Here is a 22,361-nt window from a genome sequence, read left to right on the forward strand (position 1 = left end):
TGTGGAACCTTAGCAAAGGCTTTACTGAAGTCTACGTACACCACGTCAACTGCCCTCCCCTCATCTTCTCAAAAAACTCAATGAGGTTTGTGAGACACAACCTGCCCTTGATGAATCCATGCTGACTATCTCCAATCAAATTGTTGCTTGCTAGAGGATTATAAATCCTATCCAAAACTTTTCATACAACAGACGTAAGGCTCACAGGTCTATAATTACCTGGGTCATCCCTACTGCCCTTTTTGAACAAAGGCACAACATTTGCAATCCTTCAGTCCTCTCGTACTAAACCTGTTGACAATGAAGACTGAAAGATCAAGGTCAAAGGCTCCGCCATCTCCTCCCTAGCTTCCCAGAGAATCCTCAGAAAAATCCCATCCAGGCCAGGGGATTTATCACCTTCACACTTTCTAGAATTGATAACACCTCCTCCTTACTAACCTCAATCCTTTCAATTCTAGTAGCCAGAGTCTTCTCCTCGGCAACATCCTGGAAAATCCTTTCTGAACCCTCTCCACTTTAATAATATCCTTCCTATAACAGGGCAACTAGAACCGCACACAGTACTCCAGAAGAGTTTGGATAACATCTTTCCTTGTAGGGGCCTTTTTGCAAGAGAGCACTGCTTGTCTGAGTGATACGTCTGCACAAAGTTTACTCAAAGTTGACATAGAACAACATGTTGCTGGTTTCGTCATAACTTTTCACACAAATGGTTAAATAAGAAAAATTGCAACTCATCTTTGTTTCTAACATGGGTAATCACTGCCCTAACTCTGGAAAGCTATTGTGTATAACTTTAACTTAGGTGTTAGCGTGGACCTGTCAACAACACTCTTGCCTCCAAATTAAGAGTTTGAGGATCCGAGTCTCACTCCGGAGACTTGAGGATTTAATTTGGGTTCATTTTGGTTTTGAGGGATTGCTGCAACATCAGATACTGTCTTTCAAATGAGACCCAAGTTGAAGTTTCGTCCGTCCTTTCAGACAGATAATAGGCCCTAATGTCAAATATTCTGGCCTCATGCAGCACAAAAACAGCTTTTTCATCGTACTGCTGTCTGTGCAAATCGGCTTTATTTTTCCCTATATCACAGCAGGCATTGAGTCGTAGAGTAAGGAAACAGGCCCTTTGGTCTAACTCGACTGCACCAGCCAGATTTCCCAGTCTGATCTATTTCCATTTACCAGCATTTGGTCCATATCCCTCCAAATCCATTCTATTTTTGTACCCATCCAGATGCCTTTTAAACATTGCATTTGTACCTGCCTCCACTACTTCTTCCAGCAGCTCATTCCATATCGTCACAAAATTCCAAATCCCCACCATAGTAGCTTATTTATCACTTAAAGAGGTTTAGATGCCCACAGGTCACGAAAGACTCAATATAAATGAAAAACCGTGATCAGCTTCCCGTTTGTAACAGCACATAATCCAAATAAATAATCTGTAAAAGAATACTTTCTGCTGTTTGTCTTCACATATAGCTTCTTCTTAGTGCCATTATATATGTAATGTAGTTACCTTTACCACCGCCCCCCCCCCTCCACCTTTGGCTCCTACTCCAAGAATGCCCAGGTTTCATTGTGCTTTATAACAGCTGGATCAAGCTACCATAAACTGTTATATTCCCATTGTATAATCAGTTCCAGGATGTGTAAATTATCTATAACGGCTGCTTTTGATTGCCGCAATGCTTTTGGGAGACTAGCCCAGACAGTTGGCATCAAGGCTGGCTTTTAAAGCGGGTAAACAGCAGGCTGCTTTGAGGGGGGTGCATGGTACTGTCTCAGACCAATACTTTACAGTTCGGGCAAACACTAAGAAAACAAGAGGCTCTGGATAGATTAGTCAGAGCCATACAGCGCGGAAACAGACCCTTTGGTCCAATCAGTCCATGCCAAATCATATTCTCAAACTAAACAAGTCCCACCTGCCTGCGCTTGACCCATATCCCACCAAACCCATGAACATACCCAAATGTATTTCAAACATTGCAACAGTACCTGCATCCATCATCTTCTCCGTCAGCTCATTCCACACATGAACCACTGTGTAAAAACGCTGCCCCTCGTGTCCTTTCTAAATCTTTCTCCTCTCACCTTAAAAATACGTCCCCTGGTTTTGAACTCCACCATCCGAGGGAAAAGACCCTTATCATTCACCTTATTGTTGCCCCTCATGATTTTATAAACCTCAATAAGGTCACTTCTTAACCTCTGACACTCCAGTGAAAAATAAAGTCCCAGCCTTTCTGGTCTATTTTTATACTCCAATCCATCCAATCTCGGCAACATCCTGGAAAATCTTTTCTGAACCCTCTCCACTTTAATAATATTCTTCCTATAACAGGGCAACCAGAACTGCATACAGTACTCCAGAAGGGTTTGGATAACACCTTTCATTTATATAGTGCCTGTAACTAGTAGAAGGTCCCAAGACTGTTACTGGAGACACTCAAGGTGAAATCAGGCCAGGTGAACAAAAATTTGGTTCAGGAGATAGGTTTTACCAAGTGTCTTAAATAAGGAGCGGTAGTTAGATAGGTTTAGAGAGGGAATTCCAAATTTAGAAGCTGGACAGCTGAAATCATGGCCACCAATGGTAAGGTAACAGAGACCAGTGATATACGAAAGGCCAGACTGTAAGAATGCAGATTACTTGGAAGACAGTATATCTTGAGGATATTGCAGCGAAAGGATAAGGGCAGCCAAGGACTACTCTGAACATGAGTACGTGCGATTTTAAATTTTGAGGCTCAACACCAAAACTGTATTGGCCGGAAGGATTGTTTCATGAAGAAATCACAATACTGGTCAAGAAGAAACAGAACAGCTTACAAAACCTTCATTGCAAAGGTAAGGCCATTGTTTTGCAGCATTCAACAGCAGGAATAGGATCCCAAATTGCCAGTAAAATTCCAAATAAAATTCACAGCATTGTCACATAATAAACACAGAATTTTACTTATGAACCTAATGGTGTTGATTATCACGAACACCTACACCTTTGTATATCCCTGACAATATGCCATTTTGCTCATTGTCAAGGAAAATATGGTTGGAATTATGAAACAATTCCTGAAGGACCCACGGAAATTCCTGCAGTAAATGTAATTTGATGTAAGATTATTTGCAATACATAACTGCCCAATGTTGAAAAGATCTTCACACACAAATATTTGACAGCATCACACACTAGTAACATAAGTCTATCCACGGTGCCTATGCTGCCTCTCTGGGAGAGCCATCCAATTAGGGACCCACAGCTCTCTCTTTCCATGTACATCTTTCCTTCATTGGATGAAGTTATTTGTAAATATGCGAGAGAACATTTTAAGTGAGTTTTTTTTGCACATTTTGAGAAATTGCCTCCTTTAAAAGTTAAAACCCACCTTACTTTTAGCAAAATGAAACGGTGCTAGGATGCTGAAGGAGGGGAGGAATCCACCCCTTTCAAACTTTAAAATAACAGCAAGTGCTTGTCTTTTGAAAGCGAGGTTCCATTGGAATGAGGCAAGCAGCGTTCTTTCCTCTGCTGAATCGACTAATTACATCCAACCCACCCCCTCAGTCTCTTTGTGCAGTGAGGTAGGCCATGAATGGGAGGCTCCCACTCCAAGCTTTCACAGGGCTGGGGCCTTGCACTGCACTGCAGCTGCTTGGATTTCCTGATGGCATTTTCTGTTCTGTGCTGTGGGATCTCGCTGCTGCATACCCCCCATCCCTCCATACCCACCGCCCCCACCACCACCACAAGCAAATCTTGACTGCCAGCGGTTACACAAGGGAAGGACAGAAAGCCCCCATGCCGCTTGCTACAGCGATGCTATTGTGCGGCTTGACAATGCACTAATTGGAAGCGACAACGAGGCACTGAGGCCGCTCACGTCTAATTTGCGAGATCCTCAGTTTTTTTTAAAAGCAAAAAAAACAAAATCACCCCAGCAAAAACAGCTAGACGACGACAATAAATCATGTCCGTGCATACAACGTTCACAAGTTAAAAGCAAAGGAAACCAAGTGTCGTCAAATGCCACCTCCGCCTCAAAATTACAAACACCTCCTCCACCCGCTAAACCCCCAACAACAGAGCGGTTGACAACGTAAATGCACCGATACTCGTGGGGAATGAACGTGGGTACTAGAAAAGTGCCGAAACGTTAGCTGCCTGCAACGATAAACTTCCAGCAAAGTAAAAATCCTAATCTTGTGGATTATTTTTAAAAAAGGATGAAAATTGCGTAACGGAAACCAGATGTTTCAGTTTGAGAGGACACTGTGCGCTCATCTCCAGAACGGAACAATCTACACTGGGCATTTCTGAGGCAGTTCTTGGACGAGCGGCCATGCAGTCCCTTAAACCTGTTGCGACCTTAAAAAGTGATCGTAAGGCCAACAGAGAAACGTCTTGCCCCTTTTCAGCTTAGTTGAAGGACAGCAGCATGGTGGAAGAGCTGTCGTTTTTAATAAGATGTCATGATAGTCATGACAAGTCATACAGCACGGAAACAGACCATTCAGTCCAACCTGCCCATGTAACAACCCCAATCTAAACTAGCCCCACCTGCCAGCTCCTGGTCCACATCCAGCTGTAAAGATCCCATGGCACTATTTTGCAGACCAGCTGATGCAAACACAGAATGCTGGAGAGAAACTCAGCAGGTGTGGCAGCATCTGTGGAGCGAGAGAGAGACACAGAGTTAAGGTTTTGAATCTGGTGTGACTCTTCACAGTCCAATTTCTGAAGAAGGTAGCAATCACTGTGGCAGAGACCAAAGGTAGCACAGAGCAGGGATCAAAATTTGGGATCTTCCTGCTTTGCAGCTTCTACTGAATGACAGCTTTTGCTTGGTTCGTTGCAACACCATGAACAACATGCAGAATACTGATGCGATAGAATTAAACAGCTTTATTTTCAGATCAGCTTTACGGGCTTCAACCTTACAAAAATGTATCTCAGGATAATTCCTCCTGTTAAGATGTATATACATAAATATATTATTATAAAAGCAGCAGACTTCAAATTCAGAGCTTTACTATCACAGCAAGTAATAGATGAAAGATGTGTTTACACTTGCCTCGCAGCGTCTCTACATCTACAGCAGACACCTTGGTACAGAAATGTTGATTGCAGGTGTAATCCTGTCATGGACAGGACAAGACAGACTGAGTGATCACAAGTTTGTTTTAAAAAGTAGGAGTAGAGGAGACAATATTCCACATCTGAAGCAGACAACAGCATCCACTACACTCCCCCAATCCCCAGGCTTCCAAAGACACAGTCTACAGCCTGGTGCAACATACTGAAACATTACAAGAATTCCAGTTCTTACAGAGTTTTCTCCCGTAATCATTTCTGCTTTTCAATGTTTAAACAGTAGTGCCGCTTGCTTAATGTGCTCAAAATAAACAGCACTTTCCACAATGAATGCCACCAGTATCATTTACATATAAATATTACTGTGACAAAGGGTCTTTTGGAATCAAAGCCAAATTGAGATACAACCTAATGGAAGGGTTAAAACAGTGGCTCACAATTGTGTTTCAGTGTGATCTCCACATTTTCTCTCCCCAGTGAATGGCAGAGCCTACCTATCTTCCAGGCAGCTTACTGTTATACTTGGGAACCTTGTTTAATAGGCACTGCTCATGAGTGAAACTCTCATCCAAAGTGACTACATAACCCACACTGAAATTCTTCATGCACCAGTTGGTTGGATATACTCAAAAGGTCTGTGCAGGTACCGTGTGTGCCACCTGTTACTACCAGCACCAGATACTGATCCCCTGATTTACAGTAACAGTTTTGCTTTAATCAGGTTTTAAAAATAAAACACATTTTAACCCCACTCACTATGTGCCAGACACAAACATACTTTGAACATGACTATAAACTCACTTTTCAAATTGAGCTGATTAGTGGACCTCATGTGGAAAAGTGCAATTCCTAGAAAGAGACTGAAAAGAAAAAAAAGCCTCTCTCCTATAACTCCTTTACATTTTGGAATCCTTAAATTTCCATTGTTCCCTGAATGTCCTTGAGTGAGTGCCCACTGTCATGCCAAGTGCACCTATCTATCCCAGTTCTTGCTCAGGTGTACACAGTCTTGAATTCACTGCAAGTCACTGTAGACTAGTCACTCTCTCTAATGTAATACTGATTGTGTATATCTAAACTTCATCTATGGGCTCCAGGTGTGCAATATTGGTCAATGTTCCCCAGTATGCATTTGTTCATATCATTTTGTTAACACTGAGTATTTTACTGACTTACTGAAAAGAATTAAAACTAAATTTTACACTGATTCCTGATCAGGCTTTTTGAGCTTCAACCCTTTCTTTGATTTTCATCCTGTTGCTCACTTTGACCTTTTAGTCAACCCCACCCCCCTCTCCACCTGCTTTTTGGATGATTATTCCTTAGAATGTTTCAAAGTTCAACGTTTGTGAGAATAGATTCCAAATTTGGTGGTGCGGCCATCAGGGGCTGAGATAAGGAAAGGGAAAAACATATAAAGTGGAATAAAACAAATTAACAATCAGCTATCCAACCAATTATGCTTTCAGAATAGATCAGATGCCACAAAAAAATTGCTGTTAAAATAATTTTTTTCTCAAATACTGGTTGACTTGTAAGTAATGATAACTAGTAATAGAACTTGGACAGTAATTTCAAGTTTGAGAAAAATTGAGAGAACAGAAAGGAAACAAACCTGAAGAGGATCCTGGTGGATTGGGGGGCTTTGATGGTGTACACATTCCTGTTGCTCTGGGATACACAGTCGATCTAGTACCAAGGTGTGGCTTATTGCCAAAGGGAAATGGAACTGTTTAACTCTTTGGCATGTAGTGCCCACAAATACTTCCAAGGTCGAGCGTAGTAAAAATGAGGTGCAACACACAAACCTGGTCTGCTCTGACTAAGGTGCGCATCTTAAACCTAAGTTAAGAACAAAATGACAGCAATGCGACCTCATCATTTTACACACAGAATGGAACGAGGGTGGGAATTTGGCACCAAGTTAAGGGGAATTCTGTGCGCCCACTGGAAACCAATCCACACTCATTTCACCCAAGTGTTTTTGAATGTTGTGAGAATGGAGATGGTGGATACATTACAATGAACTCAACAGATATTTTAACTGCAATATACATTATGCGTTATAAATGTGAAAGGGGAAGTCTCTTGCAGTCCATTCATCTTTTGATACCATGCCTTCTCACACTGCATCCAGCTTAGTTTCACCACCAAAAACATTCCCCTTCAATTCACCAAGTTCCCGAGCATAGGGATTCAAATGCACCCAATCCTATTTCTTCATCCATGAAAGATTAGATGGAGAATTCTATGTTGAGTTAGGTTTGTCCTAAACATCAGCTGTTTGGGCAGGAGAATTCAAAAGCATCGCAAAACTCAAAGTCGCCTTCCAAGTCCAATGTGGGCCAGAAGGAACATGGCTTCTTCTGCAGCTCCCTGTGCACACACCGTGGGCAAGGAACACTCTTCGACTTACACTCAGCGTGGAACACAGCTCCGCAAATCTCACACCTACAGCAAAAGAATAAAGCCTGTGTAACATACCCAAATCGAGACATCTTTCCAGTTCATAATCAAAGCAGAAAAAAAAATTTGGTTTCTATAGTGCCCTTTCCACAACCTCAGGATGGTCCAAGCATCTATACATGCAATTAAGTACTTATTGAATGGTAATCACAGTTTTAATCTAAAAACAAAACTAAAATATTTAATAAGTATTAATTTAAACAAAGACAAAATTTAACCCAATACAACAGAGTCACTCAGTTCCCTATTCCAGTGGAAGTGCTATCCAGTTAATCTCACTCACCTATTCTTACCCCATTGCCCTGCAAATTATTCCTTTTGAAACATATAACCAGTTCTCTTTTGAAAGTTGCAAACAAATTTGCTTCTGTCATGTTTCTGCAAATTTTAATGCCGATCACGAACTACATTCGAAAACACAACCACAATTAGTGTCTTCAGAACGTAGTCGTGAAACTGTTACTGGTGTCACAATTTTATAACTTATGAACAGATGCACTGTCAACTTCTATGGCCTTTATGGCAATAATTAAGATGAACAGTAATAAGAACATAAGAAATAAGAACAGAAGCAAGCCATTTTGCCCCTCTAGCCTGGCCTACCACTCTTTAAGATTATAGCTGATCTACACCAAGCCACAAGCTACATCCTCTCTAACTTCTGTGCAGGGCATGGTTTTGCAAACCAGAAGTCAATGCTTCCACGCACTGATTGTGGTGCATGGAATCTCCCAACAAACAAACATACAATCACACACCTTAGGAGGGAACAATGTCTTCAAGTCCACTCTCAAGCCAGCTCCTCATAGCCCTCAACTTCCTGAATATTCAGAAACATAGCTACCTCCTCTCAGAATACTTTAGATGATTCAGTCGCCACAATTCTGATGCAGAGAATTCCAGATATTTACTACCTCTGGGAGAAGAAATTCCTTTGCATTCCAGTTTGAAATGAGTGCCCCCTTATTATATGACAAGTTTTCACACTTTGTATGCATTAGTTTTTGATTGGATACTCATTAATGATGGGCAGTGTAGCCTTACCAACGAGTCTTTTTTATACTGAAATGAACAAGCAGAAACAAAATGAACAAATGTAAACTCAAAATTTACACTAAAACTTGCACATGCTTCATTGGAAACGTGCGAAAGATCTATACTCAATGGCTGATCCAATATCATCACTAGGTTTTATACCCAATTTACTCAGGTGCCCAGATATCCCATGAGCTGACAGTGATGCTGTTGACATCCCAATGTCAGACAGCCAAAGCTAACTTCATGTCCAGTTCCGTATGTGAAGACTGGAGACTTCGAAAGGAACTCGTGGAACTGGGCTCTGTATAAGAAGGAGCATACCACGAAGCAGAAGAACTTCCCATGATTAGGATTCTTTTCTGTTTCTTCAATTCTGTAGTGATCATTGATGCATGAACAGCAAACCGTTCAATAATTGTTTAAAACTCTGGCCCCATTCATAAAAACCGAACAGGATGAAGGATCAAAATCTACCAACTGCTAAACAGCTAAACAATTGCTGTCTTCACAATCCTGACCAGTAACTGAAAACTCAGTGATTAACTCTCCGACCGCTTCTCACAGCAAGAAGACCTATCAATGTGAAATGCTTACTGTGCTTAGAGTGTGATGCCAGATATTAAAGGTGCAAGGAAGTTGAGATTCAAGCATTGATCTCTGCAGTACCCCACTGGTTACTGGCCCATTTATTCCTACTTTTTCTTTCCTGTCTGCCAACAGCTCTGCATCCTTGTCAGCACAGTAGCCCAATCCCATATGCTTCAATTTTACATGCTGATTTTGTATGTGGGACCCTATCAAATGCCCTCATTTAAAAGTCAACCCCATTGCTGTGGGTTTGGAGTCACATGTAGGCCATATGAGGTAAAGACAGCAGATTTCCTTTTCTGGCATTAGTGAATCAGATTGGTTGTTACATCAATTGTCATTGTTACATGATCATCACAAGACTAGATTTTTTTTTTCAAATTCCAGTCTTTTAACCCTTCCTACTGAATCAAAATTTCACCATCTGCCACAATGGGATTCAAATCCATATCCTGAGAAGATCAGTTTGGAGTTCTGGATTACTAGTCCAGTATCATTACCATTACACTACCACCTCAACATTGGTTAATTTGGTCAATAGTGATCTCTGAGCCAAGATCCACAATAGGTTTATTTAATTACTGTTTTTAGGTATCTGGTATGTGCAAATTGCTTGCTATACTTCCTGCATTATTACCTGACGGCACTTCAAAAGTACATCTTTGCCAAAGATGCGATATAAATACACGTTGAATTTAAGTCCTCTTTCCTCCTTTCCGATTTTTATACAGAACCAGGTCACCTTTCTGCACCATCCCAAGTACCCCCGTGACAGTTTCTGAGTTGAAGGGCCTTCCATCAGGCTATGAAAGGGAGAAGGCAGCTGCACTGACGCTGCACACCTGTGCTAAGGCCTTAAAGGATGTGGTTCACCCAGCTGGGCTTTGCTTCAAAGAAAATGGAGTGCTTCTGTTGGACCATTGATTGATCCATCCATCCATCTTCACTGAGCTGTTTCAGCCTTGTTTGTAGTCTTTGTGACTTTTAGAAGAGTAATTGTTGGCCTCTGCACAACCCAATCGCTAAGTGAGTCACACACTTTCTTTGAAGGGAAGCAGAACACAAACACTACGGGAAAACATAGTATGATTCAGACTGTTTAAACAAACATTAAGTGACAATCTAGTTGATGAGGCATAAAAGGTTTGTCTTGCGCTAATACTACCAATTCATAATAGACACGAACAGGTTTTACAAAATAACCGAAGTCAACTGCCTTTATCATGCCTTTTGTGTAATTTCAGAAGCAGCTAAATCGCCAAGAGAATTAATAACTTATTTTTCCTATCCCTCAGCTGCTAATCACCAAACCCTTTGATCTCTTTACTTCCCACCAATCCAACAATAAATTCTCGGATCCCTTCCCTTTTGCCCTTCTGTGGAGTAACACGGGATGTTCTCCTTCCTGTGTGTGAAAACATGGTATGAGCAAGTCGTGGTTCTGTCTTTAATCCACCACCTTCTGACTGAAGAAAGTCCCACTCCAGCGACCTGAGCACATAGCCTACGCTGACACTACAGTGTTATTCTGATGGAGAGTTGCAATATCTTTCAGATGAGACATTAAACCAGGGCTTCCCAAACTGTTTGGGTGTCTCGGGGAGGGGTGGATGGGGAAAGGGGGTTGTCACAACTCCTGATGTATTTCACACAGAATAGAAATGAGTTCACTTGTTACACAGCGAAAGGCAGTGGCCAACTTTTGAATAGGAAGATTGCATTGCAGCTAATGAGTAATTATTTGCTATATGTTAATGAGGATTAATCATGGAGCACGGAGGTGATTATGATTAAGACAACAGAATTAGGGCTACAGTACCAATGAGAACTCCACTGATCTTCTCCGAAATAGCGTCACTAGATCTTTTACACTGTCCGTACAGGCTTCAGATTAATGTTTTAGCTAAAAGATACCATCTTACACAAAGCAGCAAGTAGAGATCGCTCTCCATTCTTCTCCAAAAATCAGCTGTGGACAGCCAACTGCTTGCATCTTTCAGGCTCTGTACAGATTAATACTCACTTAGAGGCTGACCACCTTCCAAATGAAGGTCAATGCTTTATTTTCCTTTTTATTCAAATTCCCATCCCCTTCTCCAGCAATTCTCCCACCAAAATGCACCCGCCCCACTAATCCCAAATCTCTCTAGAAGATTTTAAATTTATAAATTATAAGCTTCCAGGGTGGCAACACTAATTGAATATGTAGTCCTGAGTCGTGAGCAGCAGTGGTTGTTCAGGTGATCTCCTCAATCCCCAACTGTCGCATCCTGGCTGTGCCCCTTCATACCGGTATCGTCCTCTGGATCTCAATGGCCTAGGAGGTATTATTGCTAGACTACCAATCCAGAAATGCAGCTAACATTCAGGAGACCCAGGTACAAGTCCCACCAGGACAGATGGTGGACTTTGAATTCAATACAAAATCTAGGATTCAGGATCTAATGATGATGAGGAAACCATTGCAAATTATTGGAAAATCCCATCTGGTTCACTAATGTCCTTTAGGGAAGGAAATCTACTGTCCTTACCTGATCTGGCCTACACGTGACTCTAGACCCACAGCAATGGTGGTTAACTCTTAACTGCCCTCTTGGCAATTAGGGATGGATAATAAATACTGCCCTAGCCAAGGTGCCCACATCCCATAAGTAAATTTTTAAAAAATCCTTCAACCTCCACATTCCTCCAATTTTCACCCCACCTTGTGCACCACCAATTTATTTTGATTCATCAATGTCAGCTATGCTATCAGTTGTCTGAATCCCAAACTCTGGAATTCCCTCCTTAAACCTCTCCCCACACACTGTCATCGTTTACAATGTGCTTAAAGAGCTACTGCTTGACAAATGTTTCCGTATGTGGCTCAAAATCAAATTTTTGGCATCAATGCTCCTGCAAAGTGCTTAGAACTTCTCATCCCATTAAAGGTGCTGTATAAATGAAAATTATTATTTGTTATTGAGGTCACCCAAATCAACACTTCTGTCACAGTAGGAATATTTACGAACTGCATGCAATGCACTGACCGAGAGTCAACAGCAAAAGTCGTGATGGGAATTTTCAGCTGTTTCTATGTTGAAACAGATCTCTTGTTTGTTGTGGCATTAACTCCAAGTGGCCATAGAATTGTGAAATGCAGGGACAGAAAGGGAGCATGCTTCCAAAATGAGTCATACAGATGATAGACCAGAAACAGAAAGGGCTTGAAAAATCAGCTTGCCCTGACACGAAACTCATGAGAAACTTAGCAAGGTACAGCTGAAAGGAACTGGGTTCTAAAGGTGAAAACCATTTTCAAACTTTGCCGTTAGATCATAGTTCACTAGGGCAAGAACCGACTAAGCATGTACACCCCTTTTATAGAATGCACTGGTCATTTGCTTGTCCAATTAAGCTACAGCAACTTGAACAGGCAATGTTTTAACAACTGAACATGGAGGAAGAGTTTAAAAGATAGAAAAGAGAGAAAAACAAAAGCTCATTATATATTAGAAATAAACACTCACCAATCTCTAATTAGACCCATGTCTGAACTCATATGGTTATAATAGACTCCTTTTTCAACATCATAAAGTCAATGATGTCACAATAAACCATTCCCCATCTTGCCAAACTAAAATGGGAATTAAGCCCCTGCTGTGAAGTCGCTCTTTTTCACATTAACAATAATTAAAAATATACTTCATTAACCAAAGGCTACAGATACCTACAACATTGTTAAGAAGCGCTCCAGCTTGCAAATAAGATAAGTGAATTCACTTTACCTTGAAGAGTAGGCAAGCTTACATTGGCATGTAGGGTTGAACTTGACTATGCTAAAGTTCTTTTTTCAGGATATGGAAGCAATGAACATGTTTAATCATATAATGTTCAACATATACTAACTATCTAAGGCCTTTGGGGTGCAACGGCAGTGCCCCTACATCTGGATCAGAAGGTCAGGTTCAACACTCATCTGCCCCAGGCATACGTCTAGACAGGTTAATTAAAAATATCCACACTAGCTTTCTTGTGGCAGAAGTATTTTGAAAATTAGAAAACAATAGGTAATGTAACAGGGAGGGGATGTAAGATAACAAAGGAGTTACCACTAACAATAATAAACCGCATTTGTTTAGTGACCTTAATGTAGTGAAATCCCAAGGTGATCTACTGGAGAGTTATCACACAGAAGTTTACATTGAACCGTGGAAATAAACATATCAAAATCAGATGATCAGAAATTTGGACAAATGAACATCTTAAAGGATATGCAGGGAGGCAAAGAGATTTAGGGAAGGAACCCCACAGCTTAGGGCCCACACAGTGGAAGGCATAGCTATCAATGGTAGAGTGACTAAATTTGGGAATGAGCAAGAGACCTGAACAGGCAGGGGTGCGCAGACATTTCAGAGGGTTTTAGGGCCGGAGGAGATTATACAGGTAGGAGTTGGCAAGGAAATTGAGGATTTGTAGACAAGAGTGAAAACTGCAAAATCAACGTGCTGCCATACTGAAAGCTAATGTGGATCAATAAGCTCAGTAGTACAAGTGATAGAAAATGGCTAACAAGTCTAGACACAGGCAGGAGATTTTTAAGGGAGCTCAAGTTTACAACACAAAGATTTTGGAGCGCTCTGTAATTTAATTCCCTGTTTACTAGCTCAAGCCAATTTGAAAGCGGGCTCAGGGTTGCAATGTTATCCCTAACCCTAACAAGTGCAGTGATCTATTTAGATACTGGCAAACTCACCTTTTAGTGGCAGTACCCTCGAAAGGATAAATGATTTGCCCGTTGTTGCAGATCTCACAGATGAAACCTTTCTGGCTGCATAGACTGCAGCTGTACACATGAGCACTGGCAAATTTATTGATCTTTATTAGGAACGGAGCAAGTTTTCCTTCGAAGACCTTGGAAAGAAATGTGAGAAAGTAACAAATCAGTGGTTGCAGCAAGTGCTTCAAAAGGGGAAAGGAATCTGCTGCTGAACGCTCTTTTCATGCATTTATTATCTTCAGACTCAACTATTCCAACAGTCTCCTAGCCCAAACTCTTTCCTTCAACTTCTGTAACACCAATTAGTTTAATACTCTGCTTCTGATATCCAACGTCCCATTCATCAATCACCCATGTCTGCTGATCGACATTGGCTATTGGTCCTGCAGTGTTACAAATTTCAAATTCTCTTCCATGTTCAAGTTTCTCCCAGTCTTCATTCCTCCTTATCTCTGCAAAGTTCTCAAACCTACAACCCCCAAGTTAATCCAGTTTTGTCCTCTTGCCCTTCCCAATTTGACTGTCCTATTAATAGCGGCCACTCTTCAAATGCCTGGGGCCCCATTTCTAAAATTCTTTCCTTAAATCTCTTTGCTGGTTACGATGTCCCTTAAAACTTACCTTTTGGCCAAGCTTTAGCCACCTGAACACACACTCCTAAATATGGCCCAGTCTCTCAGCGCTTTGAGTGAAACATTTCAGGGTGTTTTATATGTTAATTGTGTTAGGTAAATGCAACTTGTTGCTGCACAATGACAACAATTTCTTCTCTCCTTCTCCACTATCCTGAAGACATTACCTCATTAGAATAAAGATCCACTGGCCTTGGCAGTATCCCAATCACTCTTCCAAGGGATCATTATTTGTTAGCAAGTCCCCAGGCAACGAGAGCTGACTGACCACTCAGCTACAGAGCTGGATCCCACCTTCATTCAGGAATTGTCCTAGGTTCACTTCCTTCACTCTGGGTTGGCGAAGCCAACTTGAAGCCATGGCCTTCTGAGGCTGACAAACCAAACTGAGAATGGAGTCTCAAAGACTTTCATCCAACTCCAATTTTGAGATTGTCAACAGAAATGCTTGCACTGCCTCTCCTAGATGGTATCTTGTGAAATTAGAAATTAGGTAAACTATTTCCTCAGATTGGCAGAGATCAACCTTGGCTCAGAGCTAACATTCTCTGTCTCCGAGTCACAAGATTACTGGTTCAAGTTTCATTCTAAAGATGACTGCACAAAATCTAGGTTGACATTCTAACCCAATAGTGAAGGTCTGCTGCAATGTAGGAGCTCCTATTCTTTGAGCAAGATGTCAAACTTAGAGATAATGGGAACTGCAGATGCTGGAGAATCCATGATAACAAAGTGTGAAGCTGGATGAACACAGCAGGCCAAGCAGCATCTCAGGAGCACAAAAGCTGATGTTTTGGGCCTAGAGGCCCCTCTCTGATGAAGGGTCTAGGCCCGAAACGTCAGCTTTTGTGCTCCTGAGATGCTGCTTGGCCTGCTGTGTTCATCCAGCTTCACACTTTGTCAAACTTAGACACTGTTTTCTCAGGTGGAAGCAAATGATTGCATTTTTTTTCCAAAGAACAGCAGGGGAATTTTCTCTAGTGTTAATCCTCTACTGAAACCACTAATCAAACAAATTATCTGGTCACAAACACACTGTCATTTGTGGAAGTTTGCTTTGTACAACTGGCTACTACATTTCCAACACCTGCAACAGTGACTACATGTCACAAGTATTTCATTGGCTAAAATGTGCTTAGACATCCTGGAGGTCATGAAATGTGCTGTAGAATTCAAGTCAGTCTTTCTTCTGTCGCTACAACCTCCTCCAGCACGGTTTACATGATTCAGATTTTCCTACAGCAATTTTAACATGTTCACAGCAGATTGGCGATTTTCCCGATTGGTCCTGGACTCCTAACAGAAGCATAAATCCTTATGTATGCGCGGAATAGTTCAGAGTGCCATGAGAGACAATGGCTTTTAATCCTACTTGCATCCTACATGCTCACCCTATGTTCTTATGGTTCTTCTGAATACACTCGGGGCAAAACTAATAACCACAACTCTCATGTCCTCTGGTAACCAATTTTACTGCTAGTGGAAATAGTTGGTCCTTTCACTTCAATTTAATCCTTCACCTTTTAAAAAAAATGTTCTCTGTTAAATGTCCAATACACTCTCACTACTCAAAGAACAAAATCCCAGCCTGGAAATTCATCACATAATGGAATTAATTTTAGTAACTTTCCTGCATTCTCTCTCAGGCCTGGTCATCCTTCATAAACATGCAGTTTCCAAAATTGGATACCATACTCGAGCTGAGTCTGAACTGGTAGCTTACAGGCAAGTGTAATTTGCTCAACTTTATACTGTATTCCTTCGTTAATAAAGCCAAGCCGGCATGTTTTCTTTTTGAGGCAGCCATCTCAGCTAATCCTGCCACTTTCAAAGGGACATTAATATATAATTTAAAAAATTGCAATGATTCTAATACAAACTGTTCTGGTGGACATTATTGCATACTTGTCTCCAATCTGAAAAGCAACCATTCACCACTAATCTCTATTTTCTATCTTTAAGCCAATTTCATGTGCATGGTATTACCCACTTTGGGCTCCATTTTACAAGTCTATTACATGGTACTTTGTCAAATGAATGTTCACTTAAAAAACATACACCTAAACTAGTAATTCCACAAATTCTATTATGACTTTTCAAAAGGGATCCTTACCCAACAACACCTTTCATAAAATCCCTAGAGTGCAGAAACAGGCCATTTGACCAACCCTCCAAAAACAGCATCCCATCCAGACTCACCTCCCAGCCCTATCTCTGTAAGCCTGCATTTCCCATGGCTATTCCAACTGACCTGCACATCCCTGAACACTAAGGGCAATTCAGCATGGCCAATCCACCTAAGCTGCACATCTTTGGACTGTTGGAGGGACCTGGAGCACCCAGAGGAATCCCATGCAGACACAGGGAGAACGTGCGAACTCCACACCGACAGTTGCCCGAGGCTATAAGTGGACCTGGGTCCCTGACACTGAGGCAACAGTGCTAGCAACGAGCCGCTGTCCCGCCCTTTGAACAGTCAAAATCCTTAATGTTGTGACAGATTTACGGAATGATGGAAAACCGCCACTCACTGCATATAGCTCAGTTGTCTGTCAACTGAAGCATAATAAACATGCAAGATCTTTTCATGATGCGACCAACTTATCAATGAATTATTACTTAAGTAACATACATGGCAAAGCTATGTTACTCTGGAAAATTTATAAGTCAAGCAAATTGTACTGTAGCCAATTTGCCCGTGGATCTCAATTGTGAAGTAGGTCAAATGAGTTCAACTTTCAGCTCAACTTGGCTTCAGTTGTATGTAGGCCTCTTGTCTGACACAAAAGCTCAAATGTTAAATGCCATTCACCCAATCTAAAGGCTCAGCTGGTAGCAGCCTTGCCAGGGTCAGAGGTCCCAACTATGAGTCCCACCCTGGAGATCAGAGCACATGATCCACGTGGAAACGGCTGTAGACTACCAAGGGCAGCATTGTCTTACGTGACTTTACACAGAAGGCTCTTCAGTCCACCTCGGATGACAGATAAGATTTTTTGGCAGTATTTCAGAGACCAGCATGGGTATTCTCCCTGGTAAAATGTATCTCTCAACCAACATTGCTAAACGAAAAGTTTATTGTATCACTATTATGTAGTGTGTGAGAGCATGCCATGTCCAAACTGACTGCTGTGTTTCCTACGTTACACCATGGACTGCACTTTAAACGTACTTAAATTAGCTGTCAAGTATTTGTAATGTATCGAGGCTGACTTTTCCTTTTTCTACTCATGGATAACATTTCAGCTCTGTTAAGAGAATCCACATCCTACTTTAATAGAATTAAATTGCATGTTCATATTCTGATAGGATGAGTAAAGATTACGCAACCATTAATACATACATGTGGGGTAAACCACTTACGCCAGCACCTGATGAATCCAGTAGAACAGAAAACATAACAACAAAAGGTGTTTAAACAGAACAGTTCATCTTATCCTGACCTTCCAGGAATATTTGCATTATTGTGCATATTATCTGTAGCTTTTCTATATTTAAGCATTAGCCCTAGTCAGTATGTGAAGAAAAGACTCTAATTTATACACCCGTTTACGATTACTGAAACACTTCTGAGGAGCAACTACTGCTGTCAAAGTATGAAATGCAGCCGAAGCGCGCACACAACAAGATTAGCACAACAGCAATGGGATAAAAACTAGATTATTAGTTTTAGTGATGTTCTTTGACAAATAAAATATTGGCCAAGGTACTAGAGAGAACTCCCCTTGTCTTCAAATGGTGGCATGCTAATCATTTACACCCGCTTGAGAAGATAGACCGAACCTCAGTTTAAAGTTCCATTTGAAATATGACACCTGTAACAGTGCAGCGCTCTCTCAGTACTGTACTGGAGTGCTAGCACGGGTTTTACATTCAAGTTGCTGGAGTGAGACTTGAATCCATAACTTCCCGGCTTGGGGCAACAGTGCTGTTCTGAGTCACCAGCCAACAACAGGAAATTGCACCTTTCCAACTTTATATAACAGAAAGAGAAAGAAAACAGGGGATTGTGAAGAGGAAAGTTATAGACCAGTCAACTGCTTGACTGCAAGTGGTATCCTGAAGGTGAGACTTCATTTATAAAAGGCGACACATTGGCCAGACTCCCACTCCAATTAATTATTGTAAAAACTAAAGTCTGCTTGTCCTCTCAAATGATTAATGGCAAATTCAGTAAATTAATGAGGAAAAAGTAGGCTCCTGCTTCTCGCCAGGTTTTATTAATTGGTTAGCAGCATAGTTGAATCTTGATGAAAGTGTAATTGGCAAGCCAAGAAATGTTACGCTTGAACAAGGATCCCTGCAAACTGTATTACATATAATAAAAACAGGCAATTTGCAATATTTTGTTACAAAAGTCTATTTGAATAAATAATTACAGGGAGCAGGACACTCAGGTTCAGTCTTTGGCTCTACTGGTGGCGCGTCAAGGACACAATAGTCCATTATCAGGGAAAATAAAATTAGTTGGGGCTCCTGCTCCAAATTGCTTCAAAAAGGGGCATCCTGACATGACTGCACAAGTGGATCAGGTTCAGCCACTGCATTTTCAGTCAACTGTCCGGGTCAACGTTGTAAAACTGGAGTGGAGAGTAAGTTTTATTTAGATACTTACTGCAAAGTGAGAACTAATTACCTTTTCAGGTAGGTATCTGTAATGTGGGCGTTTATGCTAGCTTTGCGTCTCCAAATTAACACGGAGAGGAACGCGTGACAATACCAAGGGAGGTTCTTTACAGGTGTAAGGAGGCTAACCTTTTGAAAAGGGAACAAAAAAACCTCATTCAAGTATGAAGGTGTTGTTATAGAGCATGAAACGCATTGCTCGACACTTGCAGTCTCCATTGATGAATCACACCGTAAACCCTGAGCAATCACGTTCCTGCTCACTTCAGTTTGTTTTTATTCAGCTTTCTTTTTAAAATAATAACACAGGCCTTAACAAATCCAGGCAGGTTTACTTTCCGGTTGTAGGCAGCTGCATGAGACCTATTGTCAGCAGCTGACACCACGTGTACAGCTCAAAATGAAAGCAGCCATAGGTTTTGGCCACTTTTAATCCCAGTTTGTCTTCATCACATCACTGGCAGCACTCCACCAGTTTGCTAGACCCTATGTTTTGCAATTCCCTCCTCAAAACTCTCTGCCTGTCTCTTTTAAAATCCTCCTTAACAAAACTTTTGCTCAACTATCCCAATAACTTTTGTGGCTTTAATGTCAAATTTTGTCAAATGACACCTTTGTGAAACTAGCTTGGTCATTTTAGACCATTAGAGGCATTATACAAATGCAGACTATTGTTGTTAAAAGTCCCTTTAAAATTTTTTCACTGTATGCACATAATAAGAATCTTTAGTCAATTTTGAACGCTAACTTGTGTTGTCTGGTTGATTCACTATGATGCAGACTAGATTTAGGTGTGGCCTCTCCTGCACCACAACAAATTTGTGGTTCTGTGAAGTGAAGAGAGTTGTGGTGAAACAAGTTGTTATGACAATCTTCAGTTCCTACACATCATTAGGTTAAACCTCCTGGACAGAATGATTTTTAGTTGTCTGAATTAAGACCATAAGACATAGGAGTGGAAGTAAGGCCATTCGGCCCATCAAGCCCACTCCGCCATTTAAATCATGGCTGATGGGCATTTCAACACCACTTCCCTGCACTCTCCCTGTAGCCCTCGATTCCTTCTGAGATCAAGAATTTGTCGATCTCTGCCTTGAAGGCATCCAACGTCCCGGCCTCCATTGCACTCCACGGCAATGAATTCCACAAGCCCACCACACACTGGCTGAAGAAATGTCATTTCATTTCAGTTTTAAAATTTACCCCCTCTAATTTTAAGGCTGTGCCCACGGGTCCTAGTCTCCCCGCCTAACGGAAACAACTTCCTAAGATCCACCCCTTCTAAACCATACATTATCTTGTAAGTATCTATTAGATCTCCCCTCAACATTCTAAACTCTAATGAGTACAATCCCAGGATCCTTAGCCGTTCATCATACGTTAAACCTACCATTCCAGGGATTATCTGTGAGAATGTCCGCTGGACACGCTCCAGGGCTAGTATGTCCTTCCTGAGGTGTTGGGCTCAAAATTGGACACAGTATTCTAAATGGGGCCTAACTAGAGCCTTATAAAGTCTTAATTGGAATCTCTTGCTGAATAAAAAGTCACTGAAGATACTTTCATTTGGGGGGGAAAAAAGGAATAAAATTCAAACAACCATCCCAACAAAAAACAACTTTTATCAAGGATGTTTGACATTATCAGACAGAATGGAGGGGATATGGAATATCAGAGGTTGAGAAATGGAGTACCAGTGTAAGTCATTTACAAATAAAATTAAAAAGGGGCCTTTGTAGAAATATTGTACAATATTTCTGGGATACACAGAACTACTGCTTTTTAAGACAATATGTGCACTCGAAAACATGGAAAGCACAGAAACGAAACAGGCCATTTGTCCCAAATGGTATATCCTGCACACAAACCTCCTCCTGTTCCTCTTTACCTAACCCCGTTAGCATAACCTTTCAATCCTTTGGTCCCAGGTTTGACACACCTAACACTCTGCTCCTCAAAGTCCTACTACTAGTTGATTATCCTCTATAACAGTAATTACAGGCTCAAGATACACTGCAGCCTCACAGCAGGTTCGATTCCAGCCTCAGGCAACTGTAAATGCGGAGTATGCACATTCTCCCCGTGTCCGCGTGGGTTTCCTCCAGGTGCTCTGGTTTCCTCCCACAGTCCAAAGATGTGCGGGTGAGGTGGATTGGCCATGCTAAATTGCCCATAGTGTTCAGGAGTATGTGGGTTATGGGGGATGGGTCTGGGTGGGATGCTCCAAGGGGCGGTGTGGACTTGTCAGGCTGAAGGGCCTGTTTCCACACTGTAGGGAATCTAATCTAATCTAATCTAATCTAATGTAATCTAATTGAAAATGACCATGTAAACATACTCTGTATGAGCACCAAATACTAGGATCTACCATACAGATATGAATTAAACCAAGACCAACACAAAAGTGCCTTTTAAGTGACCATAAAAAGACAGCGAAGAATATCTTCATAACCTGGACATAAACTGGATATGTCCACACTGAAGTAAGTCGGCAAAAAAAAGCCTGTAAACTCAAATGGATCATTCTGCCTTCCCTGCTTTTCCTCCACACCTGATTAACAAATCTGGATTGAACAGGGAGGGGGAGACATAGCGTTAGTGGAATTCCATCCACAAACAATTAGGACACTCCATTAAACCTACTTCCTTACATAGAACAGAAACAGGCCAGCTGGTTCATGTCAGTCTTGATGTCCCATTCAAAACTCTTTTCAATAAAATCTGCAGATCCAGCCTAACCAGTTATTCCCTTCTCCTAAAGGCTGGGCTTCCCATTACTGCCACCAATCCCTGCAACAGAAGAGACCAAGCCTGTCAATCTCTTCTGAGATGTATACCTAAATATTATGGTAATGTCCTTGTGAATCTTGTCTGCACCCTCTCGAGTGCCTCTACGTATATTTGCAAGACGACAACCAAAATTCCACACAATATTTCAAGTGCGTTCTAACCAGGGTTCAACACAGACTTTGCACAACTTCCCTACTTTTCAGTTCTATCTCTATAGGACTAAAGCCTAATACTTGGCTTCCATTTCTTATGGCCTGGCTAACCTCTGGTACAATTTTCAGCAATTGATGTCTTCGTACTCAGATCCCTGTGCTTCTCTAGATTTGAGCCTGCCAAGTGATAAGTATTATTCTGACCAAGG

The 22,361-nt window shown here is 41.4% G+C and overlaps 1 protein-coding gene across 3 annotated transcripts in view; it reads right to left on the reverse strand.

The window, feature by feature from the left end:
* Positions 1-4,938: 4,938 nt before the first annotated feature.
* The window catches only part of plekhm3 (pleckstrin homology domain containing, family M, member 3), a 96,560-nt gene continuing 79,137 nt past the window's right edge, over positions 4,939-22,361 (reverse strand). For all 3 annotated transcript variants that reach the window (XM_048535158.2, XM_048535159.2, XM_048535160.2), the window contains exons 7-8: positions 13,929-14,086; positions 4,939-7,552 (exon numbers count right to left, since the gene is read on the reverse strand). In XM_048535158.2, coding sequence (XP_048391115.1) covers positions 7,378-7,552; positions 13,929-14,086 — 333 coding nt within the window. In that variant the 3' untranslated portion in view covers positions 4,939-7,377. The remainder of the gene's footprint in view (positions 7,553-13,928; positions 14,087-22,361) is intronic.

Source organism: Stegostoma tigrinum, chromosome 7, assembly GCF_030684315.1.
Source record: "Stegostoma tigrinum isolate sSteTig4 chromosome 7, sSteTig4.hap1, whole genome shotgun sequence".
In the NCBI taxonomy this organism is placed as follows: Eukaryota; Metazoa; Chordata; class Chondrichthyes; order Orectolobiformes; family Stegostomatidae; genus Stegostoma; species Stegostoma tigrinum.